General features: G+C 37.5%; 1 protein-coding gene across 1 annotated transcript; it reads right to left on the minus strand.

Annotated features, from left to right (window-relative positions):
- Positions 1 to 546: 546 nt before the first annotated feature.
- BBS5 (Bardet-Biedl syndrome 5) lies at positions 547 to 20,450 on the minus strand. Its single transcript, XM_052664335.1, has 12 exons — positions 20,369 to 20,450; positions 17,320 to 17,402; positions 15,619 to 15,684; positions 14,973 to 15,022; positions 14,732 to 14,859; positions 12,169 to 12,304; positions 11,196 to 11,291; positions 7,242 to 7,304; positions 5,722 to 5,856; positions 1,878 to 1,961; positions 949 to 972; positions 547 to 796 (listed from the first exon to the last, which is right to left on the minus strand). The coding sequence occupies exons 1-12, from the start codon at positions 20,425 to 20,427 to the stop codon at positions 695 to 697; spliced, it is 1,026 nt and encodes a 341-aa protein (XP_052520295.1). The 5' UTR covers positions 20,428 to 20,450; the 3' UTR covers positions 547 to 694.
- Between the last annotated feature and the right edge of the window lie 720 nt (positions 20,451 to 21,170).

Below are 21,170 nucleotides of genomic sequence, written 5' to 3' on the forward strand. Positions count from 1 at the left end.
GAAAATATTGAACTTTTGAACACTTCAAGGAAGTTTCAAGGAATACAAAGAGAAAGTCAATAAATGAACTATTTATTTACAAACTATTTAAAGTTATTTTCTTATAAATGTATTCTTGCCAAAATGATATTGAAATTATTTACAAAACAGTACCCAAAACTTTACATAGGGAATTGATATCCTCCAAAGTTAGCTATAATTTTTGGTTTCTACATAAATTATTACCTAAAAATGGTAAGCTTAAGGTTTGTAATTTATATTAGAGTTGGCTTACATTGTTATAAATATATTTAAACCAGAATTTTATAATTAAGAAAGCAGTATTTGATTTCTCCATAAGAAGAGTCTTATACTTTCAAATAATATTTTCAGAACATTTAATGGTGCTGCATAAACTCTTTATTAAGCTCAATATAATACAGTCTTTTAATATCCACAGACTAATAATTTATAAGTACTAGGTACAAAATAAACATATTTACAACAAACCAGAAAGATTTCGATTACAATTTCAAATATAATTTTTTTAGAAGACTGGCAGTAAAATCTTAGATAAATGATCTTTTTCTTAATCATTAAAAAACTCTCTTAAAAACTTTTCTGTAAATGTAAAAACTATTCCATGCCTTATAGTAGGCGACTAGTATCTTTAATCTTGAGATATCTGTAAATAGAAATTCAGCTCAACTCAAGATCAACTCATTACTTCCCAAAGTCCCTGTAGGGTGAATCCATCCTTCAATTTCTCTATTGCAAGCCCCAGTTCTTCTGAAAACACAGGTTCACGATCTTGTTGCTTTTTGGGAGATAAGAGGATGAGATGGGAATAGAGAAGGTGAGCAAGGAAGAGGAAAAAAAAACAAAAAATAGGTTTCACATAAGTGTGTGAATACTGAACACTGGAATATAGAAAGTTTTTTTCATACACTGTAGGTAAAATATCCTTACCTTGTTGCCATCAGCAAAATAAGCCTATAAGACAAAGAAAATTATATTTCACATACTTGACACATAATAGATTAAGAGGTTAAGGAACAGGTAATTAATTTACAGAAAAATTCTGGAAGTAACTATATTTTATATTCTGTTACTGTGTTTTTAATGGTTTTCTCACCTATCTTTACAAAGCTGGTAGCAGAATGCACTTTTGTCAATATTAATGTCTTCAAGAGTTATGCTAAATTTAAGTGCTAAAACTGTGCTTTGTAATCGGTGAATAGTTAGCATTGTTAACTTGAAAGTAGATGAGAGAATGATTTAGCAGATATAAAATTTTACCCCGACTTTTGGCTTAAAAGATGCTGGCAAAACAAAACAAAGCAGTAAGTGCTTCAGTGTGTCAGCAAATGCACACACACTGAGGTTGTAATAGTTTACAATTAACTATCTTATACTTAGCTTAAAATTTTTCATTCCCAGAGCAGTACGCTAGTCAGATTCATAGACCACAGTATATAGAAAGCATTATTATTATTTTGGCTATTAAATAATACAGATTTGCAAACAAGAAATTTTACTGTTCAAATACAAATCCATTTTAAAATAATACACCTATAAAATTAAAAGGAGGGAGGTCAACTATATTTAACATATTCTATTATCTTAAAGTATGAAAACACTTTTCACATTATCTGAAATCCTCTGAATAAGTTATGTTCTCAAATTATTTCCCAGTTTGGTAATTTAAAAGTATTCTCTCACACAAAAAATTCCCTACCTCGGAAAAAAAAATTCTCCAACTCATGTTTAAAACACTCTAAAAAGTCTCAAGCTTTATGATATTTTACACACTTAAACCATTATTTAATTGAACATGACTCAGAGTTAAAAAAAAGAAAAACACAAGAAATTTAGTGATGCTCCTTCATAATGCTCACCACAAAAGCATCCGTGTGATCATCAGAGTCTATCTCTACATCATCTTGAATTTGTTTGACAGTCAGAGCTTCAAGGGGCTGTGGCTGAAAATCAGTAGATGTTAAAAAGAATCAGTAGATGTTAAAGTGCATCAATAAGACCATATTAAACAAATAAATAATTTTAGTAGAATGTGCTATAAGAGTTGTAAATACCTGTAAAAGGATATCACAATTACCAACTACTCAAGGCTTACAAAAATCACTGCATAATTTATATTATATTAAAACTTACATGAATAATGAGTCAGTTAAATCTAAGCTTTTAAATCTGATGTTAGTATCATCAAAAGAGTTCAAATGAAAAATTTACACAAACTTGATATGATACTTAGAAGTATTCATAAAGAAAAAAAACTCTCATTGGGCTTTATCTGATTTTCTGATAGTTAAAAACTCTCTGGTAGTTTAAAAACCTAACTTGTATAATAGCATATTTTAAAATTTCCTCGAAGCAGTCATTGAATAGAATTTGTGAAAAAAGAAATTCGTGAAAAAAGAACTAAGATTTGTATGGAATATTCTAAAAGTAAAGCAAAGTACATATAGTACTGATATCTATTAATTCACTTTTCAAATATTTGAATATCTTTAGTGTATGAGGTGCTATGCTGGCTACCTCCTCTGTCCATGAGATTCTCCACGCAAGAATATTGGAGTGGGTTGCCATGCCCTCCTCCAGGGGATCTTCCCGACCCAGGGATTGAACCCACATCTTTTACATCGCCTGCTTTGGTAGGCGGATTCTTTACCACTAGCACCACCTGGGAACCCCCATGCTGGTACTACCAAAAGTATAAAGTTTTCACCCTTACCACAGAAGGTGTGTAATATAGTTGGAGTGGAGTGAAGGATAAAATACAATTATAAGTAACTAAATATCAAGTTGAACTATAAGAAATTGCCATTTTACTTTTTTAAAATGGTCAAATATTAATAATATCATATGGTTCAACCTACAGAAAATAGCTGTAACAAATGCAGTGTCTATTGTAATAGGAGAGTTTGGCGACAGCACAACTTCTGGCTTGTGCATACCAGAAACTTTCATGAAGAAAAGGCTGGCATGTGACTGAGGGCTTTTAGGACAAGGATGATTTTCACAGATAGGATTAGGGGAAAGGGTATTCCTGGCAGAGGGGATCAGCATCAGCAAAGGTGAGAAACCACAGGATCTGGCTGAAGAGGAATAATACAACATGGTCAGAACATGAGAGTCCCACGAGGCAGAGGAGCTAAGCAGGAATATTGTACTGAACAATGCCAAGGAGTATCACTCACACTGGTTGTGCAGATAAGGTGGGGAAGGTAGACTGGAGTCTACTGAAATTTTTAAATACCAGCTCAGACAATGTGGACTATTTACGGGTAATTTGTGGGGGAGAGTTAATGTAGGAGTGTAGTGCTGACAAGAGGTTGACCTGATTCCCTAGTCTGAGAACAGCTGGTATTTCAACCACGTTTAGAACTTGTGACTGTGTCTAAGTAAATTAACCTATCTAAGCCTCGGTCTCCATAACTGTGAGATGGAGATTATAATAACGATGATGATACAGTTCATAGTGTTTTTGGCAGGATTAAATGAGATGAGGCATTTAAAATTCTCAGAGCAGTGAACAACAAAGAGTAGGCACTCAACACAGTCATTCAACAATTATGACTATTCACTAAGAGTCTAGTATGTGCTGCTTTTGATTGCTGGAGACAGAGTGGTTAAAGAAAATAGACAGAAATCCCTGACTTCGTGAACATTATTTATAGTGGAGGAGACTGATTAGTGTTACCAAAAATAAAGCAAGCAAGCGAGAGAGCAAATAAACAAGCAAAATAAGGGATAAAAAAGTGACAGGGGTTGTTGTTGTAGATGGATAGTCAGGGAAGACCTCCCTCAACAGGTGTCTTTGGAGTAGGACTTACACGTAGTGACACAGCGAGTTACTATGGCTAACTGTTATTACACACTGAGGGCCAAAGTAGGGAAAAAAGGAAAAATGAAAGGTAGCAAGAGAATGGGTAGCAGCGTCTCCCAGGTGCTGGCCACTTTATGGACACAGTCAATAACTTTGTGAAAGAGATTATCTTTATTTTATAATGTGAAAACTGAAGCTCAAATCCACCTAGAATCACAAATAAATGATGAAATTAGAATCGAAGTCAGAATTGTCAGGTTCCAAGGACCATGGTTGTTCTACAACATTATTCTACAAGCAAAAGTAGCAAAGGAAACTGCAGTTTGAATGGAAAGAAAGGGATAGGGACAGGGGAGAGGATGGTATAATTGGCTGAATGTTTAAAATGAGATAACGGGAAAAATAAATAATGGTAAATCCCAGGGTTTTGAGCACATCTGACTTTAACAATAAGGTAGTAAATAAATAGATAAATCAGTAGGATTTTGATTTTGAGAAAAAATGACAAGATTTTAGGTATGCCAAGTTTGAGATACTCAATCATGTCCTACTGTATCTCACTGATTTGGAAAGTTATTGATTAAATTACTAAGATAAAATTTTAAAGGAGAAATTCAATTCATGTTATTTGAATGTTCATCTATGTGAAAATATTCAATAATACTTGGAACCATGAAAAGCTGAGAGAGTATGCCAAGGTCAGAAAGATCTGGGAGTCATCTACATAAGTACCAGCTGAAGAAACTGGAGGAGCAAGTGATATTGCTGAGGAATATACAGAGGAGGCAGAGCGAAAGGGAGAATGCTGGAAGCCGTGCAGGCTGGGAAGAAAGCAGAAAGGATGGTTAAGGAGATAAAATACCGAAGAGTGTCCAATACTGTGTCAACAACCCAAAGGCAAACTTCAGTTGGAAGGGGAAGGGGATATATATGGAATTTGACAGGGAGAGAAAAAAGAAGCACAACGAAGTTGAAGTCAGAGGGTATGAGTTAGTACTTAGCTGTCCAATCCAACTTTTTGATCTTCCCTGGCCACCTGCTGTAGTAGTCCAAGAGCAGGAGAAGAGACAGATAATATGTGTGATATACGATATAGCTCGACATGCGTAGTACTGTTTGGGATACTGATGAAAGAGTGGGTGGACACCAGCAATAAACCAGACAGTGAGGGCCTCAGCAAAAGAACAGAGAGCAAGGGAGCCTGGGACAGAGCGTCCCTGGCAAGGGTACTGCTGTCAGAGCAGATGGTGAGGAGTCTCTAATGGAGTGGCTGGGAGGACACCAGTGAACCACCAGATGACGAGGGGCCCACGGGCAGAGGCTGAAGAGTAAAGCCAAAAGACAGATGATGGACCCGGAGAGCAGTGACTGGGGCAGAAACTAGAAGTCACGAGGAAGACAAAGAGCAGACAGGCAAGCGTGATATTCAAAGTGTTTCATAACTGACTTGGAAGAGGCTCTGATAAATATGAACTGACACAGGCCACACTGATGAAGCAGTCTCCTGCTGTTGCTATACTGTGGTCACTAGGGGAAGAAAACAGTGTTTGTGAGGCCTGTAAGGTTTGACCAAATGCTGATGGGTGGCTGAAGTAGAATAAAAATAAAGTTATCAGAACGAGAGATTTAAGTCTCTGTACATCAGAAGAGCCTTGCATATGGGGACATCTTTGGATAGACTGCTACACAGATGGGCAGGAATGAATGGTGAAGCAGCCAGGGAGAAGACAGGTGGTAGGCACAAGTAAGAGTCAGCCATACCGACTAAGCAGAGTCTGTATATTCATCATTTTAAACATGGTTTAAAATTAAATTTTGCATAAAGCTAACTGAAGTTTATAGATTATATAAAGACAATTCAGCAAATTCTATACATCACACACTGAACAAAATACCTTTTCTTCCATCTCGTAATCCACTCCAAATATAGGATTGGCAGAATAGACTTTGTGAAGTGAGTTGATCTCCTTAACTGATTCTTGTAGTTTCTCCACAGGATCTATTTTAAAGCCAAGAACATATCCTCCACTCTACAAGAAAAAATAATGAAAAACCAGAAAACAAGCCTGAGGAATCATTTACAACATATGATAAACTACAGTTCTAATTGTTCTTATTTCAGAACACAATATGTAAGCTGATTTTTTTAAATTAAATTTTTTATTATAAAAACTTCCAGCATACACAAAAATAGAAGAGTACAATAACTGTCCATGTAGCTATCATCCAGCTTCAAAAAGTAACAACATATGGCCAACTCTGTTCCATCTTTAACTTTCCCATCCCCCAAATCTCCTCCCCTTACCCACTCAGAATTATTTTGAAGTATCCAGATATCACATAAATTCATCTGTAAATATCAAAGGTAATATTTCAAGATTAAAAAAATACACTACTGTAGATTATGAAGGTCAAGGGAATTAAGTTTTTCCTGAGCTTGACCTTGAAAATGAATAGACTATATATTAAAAGACAAAAGGGAATGGCATACCTGTTGTTGGAGAAAAAGTATTAAAAAAATTAAGTACCCATATGGTGATGGTTGAGAGCAATTTGCTCTGGGGTGAGAGTATATGTTTTTGGGCTCAAATCCTGGTTTTACAACAAACTTCCTAGCTGTGTGATGTTGGGAGATTCTTTTTTTTTTCTTTCTGCTGTGCCACGAGGCCTGCAGGCTCTTAGTTCCCTGACCAGAGATTGAGCCCAGGTCGTGGCAGTATAAGAGTGCTGACTCTTAACCACTGAACTGCTGGGGAATTCCCATTTAAGCTTTAATTTCCTAACCATAAAATGGTTATCATGTTGTTGTGAATACAGTAAACACTCAATAAATGGCAGCTACCAATCTATAGGCCAGGGGAAAGGAGCAGACATTCCTGTTTAAATTTAGAATTCAGAAGAGAAACACCTCTTTCAAAAAATTTATAAGTATAAATTACGCCTGGCATAATGGGGCACAGCAGTTTCTAACTAGATACAGTATAACCTGTGTTTGGGAGTATAAAATCTCAAATAGGGTGTGTGTATCTGTGTATACCTTTGCTGCTCAGTCTTGTGAATCAGTCAGACCTAGAAGCAAAAGCTAGCTCTACTGCTTACTACTTATGAGACCATGGACAAGGTTCCTAACTTCTCCAAGCCTCAGTTTCCTTGACTGTAAAATGGGGAAAAATAGTAACTGTATCATAGGGTTGTATAAAGACTGAAATAATGTCACGACCATAATCATAACTAATATGTCTGCCCAATAAAGAAACATAAGCAGGATTCTTTCCATGGGAACAATTAACCTCATGTTACAGCTAATATTCTTCTTGGATATAAACTGGTTACTATATAAATAAAACTAAAAACATAGACTGTCATACAGTTTTTAAAATCTATTAAAGATTAATAAAAATGTAAAACATCTTACCTGCTGAGAGCTTTCTATGACAAGAGCTAAACCAAATTTTGAATCTCTAATCTTTATTGACCGCTAGATGTAAAACGAAAAAGAAAAAAAATGTTTGTTTTTATCTGACAGTAGTGACATTTTAACAGTAGTTTTCCAACTTTTACACAGTAACTACTTTTAATAGTTTGAAAAACAGAATTCTTCCCTTTTCTTTTTCCTCACGCTCCCATGGAGATCAAGTAAATAAAAATTCTCATACTGGAAATAGGCAACAAATTTGTAAGGTAATACAAAGACAATGCCGCTGAAATATGCACAAAATTCTGACTTAAATGTTCCCTGCTTCAGGGAGTCCACAACTTCCCTGAATATTTTAAACCAAAGACCAACAATCTTTTAGATATGGAAAGCCAGTGTCTTTGGTGGTTTCTAAGGCTAGGTTAGTTTTTAAAAGTCACATGTGCCTCCTGTTTCTTATATCATAGATGGCTAAATTCTGAAAGAACCCCCATTCCATTTACTGAAGAAAAAAAAGAAAGTATGGGTATTCATCACTGGGCATCAAGGAAGCCTGGGATAGGTCAAACGTTAAGTGTGACATGAGGATGAAATTTGGCTAGCAGGGGAGCAGTGACACCAGTGACCTGGAAGAAGGGTAGAGGGACAGAAGCATAATGACATGCAGGACCTGTAGAAAGTGACACAAAATGTACTCACTGGTAGGGTTAGAGAGAACCATGGAGAATCTAACATTATGACCAGCAGACCAAAGGCCCTAGAAGGATAGTGTTTGTGGTAGGTGATGGGGTATCATATACCCAGAAAAAGATGGGTACTGTAAGGTGAGAAAGAAAAAGAGAGAGACAGACAGACTAAATGGTAATTGTAATGAAAACCTGGCCTTCCATTTAGATTACTTCATACCCTGCCAGGCGTATACAGAGTCCTGGTTAAGAACCATAGAACAGTGGCATCCTGGTTATGAACAGCTAATGTAACCAGGTGACTGAGGTTGACAGAGGCTGTCAAGAAAGAAACTGGCAAGAAGATGTGTGTGTGTGTGTGTGTATATATATACATATATATATACATCTATAGGAATGGAAAAATCATAGCTTTGACTAGACGGACCTTTGCTGGCAAAGTAACATCTCTGCTTTTTAATATGCTGTCTAGGTTGGTTATAGCATAAAGAAAGCTGAGCACTGAAGAACTGACACTTTTGAACTGTGGTGCTGGAAAATACTCTTGAGAGTCTCTTGGACTGCAAGATCCAACCATTTAGTCCTAAAGGAAATCAGTCCTGAATATTCATTGGAAGGACTGATGCTAAACCTGAAACTCCAATACTTTAGCCACCTGATGCGAAGAACTGACTGAATGGAAAAGACCCTGATGTTGGGAAAGATTGAAGGTGGAAGGAGAAGGGGATGACAGAGGATGACATGGTTGGATGCCATCACCAACTTGATGGGATATGAGTTTGAGTAGGCTCCGGGAGTTGGTGATGGACAGGGAAGCCTGGCGTGCTGCGGTCCATGGGGTCGCAAAGGGTTGGACACGAATGAGCAATTGAACTGATAGGCGGGGAGTCAGGGCAATGGCTGAGGCACAGAGCTGAAGTTAGAAAATGATTGCCTCCGTGACAGACTGGCAGTATCAGATTGCAAGTTGTTTAGGCCAGGCTGAATTCATTCCAGAGTCCATATTTGGCAACTGTATTCTTAAAAAAACAAAAAGTACACTACTTGAAGAACAGAAAGCACAGGTTGTTTACTACTCAATAATTAAGTTTTCAGCATAATAGAGGCTGAGCAAGCTATAGCATATGTAAATGCAATGTAAAACAGCAATGAACAATACTAACATCAATTATATCAAATGCCTGTGTAGACTCTCACATTTTCCTAGCTATGGTGTTAATTCTTATATTTCTTTAGATGACCAGAAATAATTTTCTTCCTATCAGATCCTACATTTTTTTGTTTAATGTATTGCTTTTCTCCACCAGACTGGAAGCTTCTTAAAGGCAGAAACTGTGTTCTGGTTCACGACTTTCATTACTGAGCACAGGGTAAGTGCTCACTATTTGGCAAATCAATGATCAGATACTTTAAAGTAATTCACATATAAAACAACTTAGCAAAAGATAGGCTTGGGAATATTTTGCAAATAATTATCTTTCTCACAGGTCAAGAAATCTTTCTTAAAAATAAAACTTTCCAGGTATCACATACATTACATCTAATACTCAATAAACATTTAGTAATGAAACTGGTTAGTCTTAAGACTACTTATATTCTACAATAAGGGTGATCATCACAGGATAACCTTACAGGATTTTTATTAACTATTTTTATGTTTCATCTAATTTGCACTGGGATCTGATGAGCAGTTTTTTAAATATATAAAATGAAATCCTTCAGCTTATTGGAGTTTACGATTTGTTTCACTGAATCACATACTTACCATTTAAGCAGTGCAGAGTTAAAAGAATCACTTTTATCCACTCCCAAAACAAATTGATCTCAGATGTAAATAGTTCTTATTCTAAATTCTAACAGCTTTAATTTAACTTAAGCTAAAATCATTATCAATAAAAGCCATCTTGATTCCTTTCACCAAACCTGTGGTATGAATCCAACTTATACTACAGGCTGTATCTGAATACAATAAAAACACTTCATTCACAGAATCAATGAATCTATTCTGGCTTTAAAAGGGTTTGAGCGGAAAGTAGCAAGCCATAAAGTGTGTGAGTCAGTGAGCCATGCCAAAGAACACTATATATTGGGTTGGCCAAAAAGGTTGTTCGTTTTTCTATAAGCTTCCCTGCAAAGTACTTTGAATAAAATCTAAGAAAAATCACCTTAATCTGTGTGATAATTATCTAAAATTAAAAATTTATTGAGGTATACTTAATTTACAAGGTTGTGCCAATTTCAGGTACACAGCAAAATGAATCTGCCATACAAATACATATACCCACTCTTCTCCAGATTCCCTTCCCATATAGACCATTACAGAGTACTAAGAGTTCTCTGTACTATACAGTAGGTCCTTATTTATTTTATATACACTGGGGGCTTCCCTGATAGCTCAGTTGGTAAAAGAATCTGCTTGCAATGCAGGAGACCCTGGTTCAATCCCTGGGTTGGGAAGATCCGCTGGAGAAGGAATAGGCTACTCACTGCAGTATTCTTGGGCTTCCTTTGTGGCTCAGCTGGTGAAGAATCCACCTGCAATGTGGGGGACCTGGGTTCGATCCCTGGGTTGGGAAAATCACCTGGAGAAGGGCAAAGCTACCCACTCCAGTATTCTGGCCTGGAGAATTACATGGACTATATAGTCAGTGGGGTCAGAGTTGGACACGACTGAGCGACTTTCACTTCACTTCACTTCACATACATTAGTGTGCATGTGTCAATCCCAACTTTCCAATTTATCCTTCCCTCTTACCTTCCAATAACCATACGTTTATCTTCTGCATCTGTGCTATTTAAACTTTTAGAATCCAGCATGTGCATGCATGCTCAGTTGCTAAGTCGTGTCCAACTCTTTTACAATCCTGAGGACTGTAGTCCACCAGGCTCCTCTGTCCATGGGATTTTCCAAGCAAGAATATTGGAGTGGGCAGCCATTTCCTTCTCCAGGGGATCTTCCCGACCCAGGGGTTGAACCTACACCTCCTGCATTGGCAGGTGGATTCTTTACCACTGAGCCACCTGGCAAGCCCAGAATCCAGTATATTTTTCTCTTAATGAAAACAGAAATGTAAGCTGATAATGGTGCTGTTTCGCTTGATTGTAAATACAATTGGGTCTTTTCTGATTATCAACATTTAAAAAGTATGCTCTCAGCTAAACTGCTGTCACTTAAAAAGGGGAAGAGAATCCCCAAAGTCCTGTTAACTGTTGAATAGAAATTATTTATTCTACATTAAAATAAGGTCATCGAAATGCATGTACTTACAATTTGCAGATATGGTATACTGACGTTAAAACTGTCATTCATATTTGCATGCCACACAATTCTCACATTGGTAATAAAAAAGGTTCCTAAATTTCCCTGTGAAGGAGAATGATGAGAGGGACATCAGTGATCATGTCTGAATACTTACTCTTTACTTTCTAAACATGAGAATAATTCTGATTATCACAGCAGCATAAAATACCAGAATTGAGCATTATGAGGAGTTACTCAGATGTGGAGCTGTCTATATCCTATAACATATTTATCATAGTCCACAACTAGAACTTTTCAAGTGAGCAAAGCTTACTCACAATTTAAGCTTATGATTCCATGTTTAGCAAGAGCACAATGTTTTACCACAGTGGTTATCAGCTGAAACTAGGCTGTAACACCCATGAAGGCTGGAAACTATTCTTAGTAAGAGACAATTTTTTTCTAGAAATTGATTTGTTACTTGTTCCAACTATTAGTTGCTTATATGTTTCATCTGGTTATAATTTCAAGAGGAAATGAAAAGTTACAATAATGGATGTAGGAGTCACCAAGTGAGTTAACATGTTTAATTCCATCAAGACTGGATTAAAAGGCTTCCATGACAGTCCACCCTATGACTCACCTCAATTAGCCTAAGTTTTGGTGTGGAGGGTAGTGTAGTAAGGGAGAAAGAGCGAGACTGTGGGATAAACTAGCTGTGGAAGTCACCTAAGTCTTTAGGGCCTAAGTTTTTCATCTGTAAGTGAATAGTAAGAGACTGGACTAGATGATCCTCTAAGGTCCATGTAAGCTCTAAAGTTTACATAAAACAACTGTTGCTAAAAAGAGTATAAGAATATGAAAATCAGAGTATATTTATATCAAGAGCTATAATGCTAATATTAAGAGTTAAATAAATATACAAACCCAATCATAAATGGAAAAATGATTATCAAAGAAAGCACTGCCCCAAAAAGTTCGTTAGTTCTTTGCATGGTACCTGATCACTTGATAAATTCCATACTCCATTGATTTTATTATATACATTTTCTTGTGGTAATAATCTTAGTTGCTTATTTTGAATTAGAGCACTTCTCAATTTAAAATCACGATACATTTTAGAAGTTTCATATGCTCTATAAAAAAAGAATAAAAGATTAATTCAAACTGAAAATGTGGTTTTCTTAGATTATGTCTATTTATCTACAAAAATACACATTTGTACATCACTCAAATAGCTATTAAGGTAAGTTTAAAAAATTGCTTTTGGTTGATAAGTTTTGGTGACTATAGTCTTTTGTACTATATTTGTCATTTCAGTGTAGTATTTACAAATTTTATCTCAGTAACCTAAATTTGAGATGTCTAACAGTATGGCACAAATGAGAAGAAGCAAATTTTTTCTTTAAGCTGAAAAACAATGCTTGTAAAAATAGACATGAATATTAATTTTTCTATCAAAAAGCTTCCCTTCATTTCTCTGTTTTAGGTAAAAGCACAATTATTCTCTTAACATAAATAGGAGTACAATTACTTTTCCACTGAAACCTGAAAATTTATGCCCACATCTACCTATATACAGAAAATTAGAATGAATCTGTACCAACTCCAAAAGGAACTCTAAGACAGAGTATGTATCTGTGTGTGTCTGCATAATAAATTCCTAGACTTTTTCTTTCTGTGTTTCCCTACTGATCAATAACAAAAACAGAAGAAAATTCTGATTAACTTTTGGTTAATTCTAATTTTAACTCCACAAAATACAAGCTAATTTACCCTTTTATCAAAGCTAAAGTGTTTTCCTGGCCTGAACAACTTTAAATGTCATTTATATAAGTTATAACATGTATTGTTAAACTAATGAGTGTTACTTTAATCTTCTAATATATGAATTATGAAAAAGCAGAATTTTAGCATTTGCCCATAAATCTTAATTTCCTTTAGGACTGTAAACATCAATATTTAACCAGTGGAAAAAATGGAAATTATTTATCTATAAATTGTTTTGGGGAAACACCCAACATATTTATACTATTAAGAAAAAGGAGCTTCCTGGCTCCCTTCATACTCCATTTCATATTACTTCTCTAAGTGAAATAAAGAGATATGAATCAGGTATATGCTTAAGAGAACTAAAAAAAATATGCTTTCACACAAAAACTTGTATATGCATGTTCATCCTAATAGCTAAGAAGTGGAAACAACCCAAATGTCCATCAGCTAATGAGTGGATAAACAAAACATGTGTCCATAGAGTGGAATCTTATTCCACTATAAAAAGGAGAGATGTACTGATATATGACACAGCATGCAGCATGTCTGAAGACATCACATAAGTGAAGGGAGTCAGACACAGAACGCCACTATGTTCTGTGATTCCATTTATATGAAATTCCCAGAATAGGCAAATCCACAGAGACAGAAAGTAAACCAGTGGTTGCCAAGAGCCACAGGGAGGAGGGACTACGGAGTGACTACTATGAGGGTTTCTTTTCGGGGTACTGAAAATATTCTGGAATTGAGTAGTGGTGAATATACTAACATTACTAAATTGTAAACTTTAAAATGGTAAATTTCATGTTATGTGAATTCTATCTCCAAGAAAATCAAACCATTATACATTAAAAAGTCATCAACAAAATTTTAAAAAATAACTAGGAAACTAATAAATTTTCAATACACATACCAGTAAAATTAAGAAATTTACAACAGAAAACTATATACATAGCCAAAGAGTATGAAAAATTTCAACATCACTAGTAATAAAAGGAATTCAAATTAAAACAACAGTATATATGTGTGTGTGTGTATATATATACACACACACACACATACACATACTATATATCTGCATGTAAAAAAAAATCTTGTGTGTATATACTTTTTTTTCTCCTGGCCTGGCATCTTAGCCAAACTTTTAAGAAAACCACACTAATTAGGGCTGGTTCAAAAAAAAAAAAAAAAAAAAAGAGCTGAGGTAGTAAAGAAGAGAATAGCTAAACAAAAATCCAAAACTCTTTAGAGAAATCACCCAATCATGCCTTCTACTGTTAGAAAAATAATCTTAATTCCTTAATTGAATTATTCAATTTACCAAGATTATTTTGAATAATCTTAATTTGATGAATTAAGTTGAATGAATTCTGTTTCATTTTTAAACTATCTTGGTAGCTAATTTAACAGTTTTATGTGTTTTATAAATAACTTCAAAGTGAAAGTGAAAGTTGCTCAGTCGTGTCTGACTCTTTGCAATCCTAAAGTCCATGGAATTCTCCAGGCCAGAATACTGGAGTGGGTAACTTGTTCCCTTCTCCAGGGGACCTTCCCAACCCAGGGATTGAACCCAGGTCTCCCACATTGCAGGCGGATTCTTTATCAGCTGAGCCACCAGGAAAGACCTTCAAAGTGTTTAAACAGTAATGCAACATGTTCTATGTATCTTTGGGAAGTCTGCAACAGACCTTGGAGGAAGGCAGCACTATATGTCAAAATTTTATCCTCTAAACCTTTATATCATAAAATTACCTTAAAAATATTCAATAATCTATCAAGTATTACCATACCTGTGTACTGCAATCAGAGAAGTATAAAGTCTAGGACTTCCAGGAACCAAATTCGTAAATATAAACTCAAAACGAGTATTGTTACATTTTGTTAGTACATAAAGAGCTTCAGTTTGGCCTCGTAATTTCTGTAAGGACAAATTTTAAGAGCAATTTCTTATTTACAGTGAAAACAAACATCAATCTCAGATATCTACTGTTTCCTCACTATGTATATTTCAATAAGATTTTTCTGACTTACAGAATTAGCAGTCCTTGTTGTAATATTCAATATGCAGTTGTAACCAATAGCTAAAATTCAAAAGTAAAGAATTTAAAGAACATGATACAATGAACTAAGGGGAAAAAACATATATATATATATACACAGAACTCTAAGCTTAAAAAATCAAATATATATAAAAACACAACTTTAAAAAATTTTAAGAAACATCTACAAATAAGTTAAATAATTAAAAGAAATATAAAGCTAATTCTGCCTCTTTTGAACAAACAAAAATAAAGTCTAGCTGGATAATCTACAATAGTTTAAAAAACAAGTGAAACAACATTTAACACAATGAAAGGTTGTACTTTTTATTAGAATTTAGATCTCCCTTGAAACAGGTTATAGAAAATTTCAAAGCAGAGGAAAAAACAAAACCAAAAATCAATGTAAAAGCATTAATCTTATAAGCATCCAAGAGACAAAGCGGACAGATTGAAAAAACATTTCTTTTGCATTATCATGCAGTCTGTGGTTAATCTAGGATTTCTTAAGTTTTTATCAATGAAAACTGTTCACATATTTCATGGTATAGCTTTTTTTTTTTTGGTTTCAAGAGCCACTGTGCAAGCTGATGTGGCAAATCACTTTTTCTTGCATGCTTTCTAATAAAGATACTTACAAAGATTGACTCTGGGTAATGCCAAAGAGTGCCAGATAATTCTTAAATTTGTTACTAAGAGTCTACCTAAAAGCAAACAAACAGAACATCAGGTTACCTTACCTGAGGACCCACTTCTGTAATACTGAATGAGATGGACATGAAACTTCTGGCCCAGCAACAATAGCAACACTTGTAGATGTTTTTCACACATTTATTAATTGACAATATTGATTGAGCATATAGATTCTAGGTAAGGTATAAAATATGTGATTTAGAATCCCAGAGAAACAAAATCTGACAGTTGACAGAAAAAATACAGGTATTCACTGCCAACAGCTTGGTTTGACTCAACTGATAAACGAGAAAAGTTTGTACTTTTTTTTTCCTGATAGAAGCTGTTCTGGGGGTCCTAGCAGGTCATATGCGTCCAACTGAGTATGTGTGAGAGACAGTATAATTACTAAGCCATTCAGTGAAATTACATTTCTCAAAGAACTCTCATATACACATGAATCCCTGCCATATGAGTGCTCTCTTAGCAGTTCTCATTTAAATGAGCCTTTTTTTTTCCTATGAACAAATTTTTTCCTCATATGTAGTTATAGCTAGGCTGAAGTCTGTTAAAGGCTTATGCTTTTCATCTTTAGCCTCAAACTGATGTTCTTACACTGAAATATGCTCAAAGTTAGATAAGCTTCATTTCTCAAAGTATATCCTATAGAACAGTAGTCCCTATAGATGCCCCAAGGCAAAAAAAAAATCAAGTAAATCTATGCATGGTAAACTATATGTCTTAGAAATATAAAATACCATTGTGTGTGTGTTATGTTGCTTCAGTCGTGTCTGACTCTTTGCAACCCTATGGACGGTAGCCCACCAGGCTCCTGTCCATGGGATTCTCTAGGCAAGAATACTGGAGTGGGTTGCCATGGCCTCCTCCAGGGGATCTTCCCAACCCAGGAATCGAACCCACACCTCTTAGGTCTCCTGCACTGGCAGGCAGGTTCACCGAAACAGAGGATGCGATGGTTAGACGTCATCACCAACTCAATGCACGTGAGTTTCAGCAAACTCCAGGAGATAGTGAAGGACAGGGAAGTCTGCCATGCTGCAGTCCAAGGGGTCGCAAAGAGTCTAATATGACTTAGTGACTGAACAACAACAACTTTGTTTCACACAGCATTTCTTCACCAAATTATAACCATGGGATTCTTTTGATGAGTAATCTATAGCCATGACATACTCCTTCCTCCATGAAAAAACCCCTAGACTATCTAAAATCAGAGAAACTAAGCATGGGGTCGCAAAGAGTTGGACACGACTGAGCGACTGAACTGAACTGACTGAAGCCTGTGTGAATGCCAGAATGAGATGCAATAGGAGATTCTAAAACCAAAGGAAGGCATCTCAAGGGAAACTGGAGCATTACATGATATGTTTGACAAACAGTAAGTCACCCAGCATGGCTAGAGTGTAAAGTTCCCACAAGACCACAGAAGAATGGTCTTCTGGACTGCACCCATCAACTGGGGTCAAACAGAAATGAGATGGATCTCTTAAACTAGGTTAACTGAGGTCTGTTTACAGAAGAACTTATTACAATAGTATCAGGAACCATAAGCAACATATAATGCTGTTTCATGTCTTATTCTCCAGCTAATATAACTTAACATTTTAAATTTAAACCAGAAACATAAAATACATTAGAAATATACTCACCTCTATCCCCATTATTTCCTTTGGTGTCTTCAACTGAATCTAAACAATCAATAAGGACTTCTCCAGGTCTTGTTTTCATTTGTCTAAAATAAATATAAAGGCTTTAATATTTTAGCTACAACATCCACTTACAATCGTGGGAGGGAAAAGACATCTGTATATAAAACAGGCAAAAGTGTAAATGATACAGTACCGAATGCTCAGCCATCTGAAAATAAGCTTTGCAAGAACTTTAAGAACCTGGTGACCAAGTGGGGCCTGGAGTGACCAGGGACATGCAGAGAAGCCAGAAATAAAGAGAAAGCATTTAGAGAAATAAGAGAGAGAGAAGAGAATCCATGATTAAAGACCTCAGAAGTAAGAAATGATAAGAGAATGTGGGGAGACTGGCCTGGCTGGGGAAGAAGGTACATGTTAAGAGAGAGTGAAAAATACAATAGGATAAGTGACAACAAACCAGATTATGGAGAACTAGAATGCCAGTCAGACAGATATGGGTTTTATCTGGTGTACAGTGGAGAAGCCCCAGAGGTTTCTGTATAGAGCAAAGAAGTCATGCAGTTACAGAAGGAACGGATTAAAGCAAAGCAACATTCCTGCTGCTGCGAAGTCGGTTCAGTCATGTCCAACTCTGTGCGACCCCATAGACGGCAGCCCACCAGGCTCCCCCGTCCCTGGGATTCTCCAGGCAAGAACACTGGAGTGGGTTGCCATTTCCTTCCCCAATGCATGAAAGTGAAAAGTGAAAGTGAAGTCTCTCAGTCATGTCCGATCTTGGCGACCCCATGGACTGCAGCCCACCAGGCTCCTCTGTCCATGAGATTTTCCAGGCAAGAGTAGGACTTGGTAAAAAATCAGATAAAGGAGACACAAGAAAATAAAGAATGAAGAAAAGGTTGCTGACTGACAGAATGCAATCTAGAGTGTCCATAAAAAAGAAAAAGAAAAACCCAGCAGAATATGTGGTGGAGCTTTGTAACACATTCTCAATAAAGCTAACTCAATTATCTATTGGAAATACAGACATGATCATATCAAGTTCCTGCTTCAAAGCCAAGTAAGTTATCCCAATGCCTAGAAGAAGGAAGTTCAAAATCCTCAACTGAATATTTCATAATCTGGCTAATTTACCTTTCTATTTGCACCTCTTCCCTCTACTTGCCAGATCCTGCCTTCTAGCCAATGAGATTTTGGAATACTCTCCTCCTGTCTCCTCTAGCAAGGCCCTGCTCATTCATCAGGGCTCAATTCAGATTATTTTTTGAGGCCTTCCCTAGGAATAATGCACTTTTTTGTTTCTACAATCTTCCAGCTTTTTGTTCATTTTTTTCAATGATGGTATTTACCACATTTTAAATAGTTGTCTGTATGTATCCCTGCACTAGAATGGTGGGGTGGGGTGGTGTCATTTCCTATTATTTTGTATCTTTATTTTTTAAATTTTTTGCATCTCCCACCATGGGATTCTCCAGGCAAGAATAGTGGAGTGGGCTGCCATTTCCGCCTCCAGGGGTTCTTCCCCACCCAGGGATCCAACCTGCTTCTCTTACATCTGCATTGGCAGGCGAGTTCTTTACCACTAGCGTCACCTGGGGAGAAGGCAACGGCACCCCACTCCAGTACTCTTGCCTGGAAAATCCCATGGACGGAGGAGCCTGGTAGGCTACAGTCCATGGGGTCGCTAAGAGTCGGACACAACTGAGCGACTTCACTTTCACTTTTCACTTTCATGCACTGGAGAAAGAAATGGCAACCCACTCCAGTGTTCTTGCCTGAAAAATCCCAGGGACGGGAGAGCCTGGTGGGCTGCCGTCTATGGGGTCGCACAGAGTCGGACACTACTGAAGTGACTTAGTAGTAGTAGTAGTAGCGCCACCTGGGAAGCCCCAGTTAACAGCACAGTAACCAGCACATACCAAGGATTTTATAAATGTTTAATAAACTGAAAACGTTCATGAAATGGACCTCTGCTTGATTAAGAACTTTCCAGGGTAATAGAAAAAGTCAAAGAATGTGTGCAACATATTACTGTCACATAACTATAAATTCCCTTCTCTCACAACTGTCTTAAATGATCCAAGACCATCTTAGTAATAGACATCTAGCCACAACTAAGTCTGGGAAATTAATATTTCATTTTTTCCACCGAAGAAAATTCTGTTCATAATAAAGAACATAAGAAGTGGCTAAAAAGCAGCAAACCATTACTAAAAACCTTAATTTTACTATTTTTCAATACTTAACACTCAACGTTGGATGGCATCACCAATGGACATGAGTTTAAGTAGGCTGCGGGAGTTGGTGATGGACAGGCAAGCTTGGAGTGCTGCAGTCCATAACGTCGCAGAGTCGGACGTGACTGAGCGACTAAACTGAATACCCAATGGGCATTTTTTCCTGGAATGCTGGTAGGAAGTTTCTAACTATTCTTTAAAACATTAAATTTCCTAAAACAGGATTTCTGTTTGCGAGACTTCAAAAGGAGGTTCCTTCTTACTGTTGGTGATTTGGAAGCTTACCATGGGAATAAAGTTTGCATGCTGGGGGATTCTGGAGAATGCTTACTCCCTCTTCCTTCGGAGACTCAAGCTTTAGAATGAAGTCATTTTTCTAAGGGCCCACAATGTATGTCCTTATTTTAGACCTAGTTTTAGAATCCTCGTTTCCTGAGTCGCTGCCCCAGGTTCCTTCCACCATAAGAAACTGGCACGGCAAGTTCACTAGGGTGTTCTAGACGCCCAAGCCCTCGGCGGTCCGGGCCGTGTTTGGGCTAAGCTTCCTGATAGATTACCCGGGCCAAGCCAAGCCCTAGGATTTTACGGGACCGAAACGGCGTACAACCTAGAAGAGCCCCGGCTGTGGGGCCTCGGGAGGGCCGCAGGGCCCCGGCCAGTCTGGGGTTTCTTGAGGCGAGCCCAGCAGCGACAACCTCCTCCCACCCTCGATAGGCCCGTGAGCCGCGGGGTCGTAGACTCGGTCCGCGGGTCGGGAAATCGCGTTGCGACGCCTCCTACAGGCTCCAGGCCCTTGGGGAATCTTGGCGACTCACTGTGAGGAAACGTCGAAGCGGACATCCCGGTCCTCCCAAAGCGCATCCAGCACCGACATGCTGACCACAGCGGTGGAGGCCGGGTGGCGTCCCGCCGGCTCCAAGGCAACCAGTCGCCCCTGTCACGATGTCTACGGAAGGCGCCGAGGCCCAAACTTCCTCGAGGTAACGTCGCGCTTTCCCGGCCCTGTCGGATTTGAGGATTTGAGGCTCCAGGCAGGATTCTGCGACTCAAAGAAGCCGAGCTGACCCCTGGCCAGGAGCTGGTGCTTGACTTCTGAGTGACCTTCCTCGCCTCCTTAGAGCTCGTCGCAACCACTCTTTCCATTTCTCTACCCTGTCAAAAAATTCAAACTTAAGAAATTTCCCTGGGCGTCTGCTGGTTAAGACTTGGCGCTTCCAGTACTGAGGGCCCCGGGTCTGATCCCTGATCGGAGACCTATTAATAAGATGTTGCAAGCTACAGGACGTGGCAAACTCACCTGTAAACATGTGCTACATTTAATGAAAAAGCAAGGATAACGTAGAAAGTCTGAGAGCCCTGGAAGATTATTCCCAGATCTTAAAACTTAAGCAATAAAACCCCAACATTTGCACAGGTGGATGTCAGAATTGTTATATGCCCGTCCTTCATTTGTACCTTCCCCTCTACCCCCCTGTTGAAGTGGAATGTCTCTGTTCTCCTCTGACTGTCCCACCGTTGTATGATGGGAGTCTTGGGAGCGCTGGTGTCTTTAGTTTTACAGGTCACCAGGGGGAATTGTGCTTCAAGGAAATGTACTTAATGGCTTATAGCCAGGAG

This window comes from Budorcas taxicolor, chromosome 2 (assembly GCF_023091745.1).
Source record: "Budorcas taxicolor isolate Tak-1 chromosome 2, Takin1.1, whole genome shotgun sequence".
In the NCBI taxonomy this organism is placed as follows: Eukaryota; Metazoa; Chordata; class Mammalia; order Artiodactyla; family Bovidae; genus Budorcas; species Budorcas taxicolor.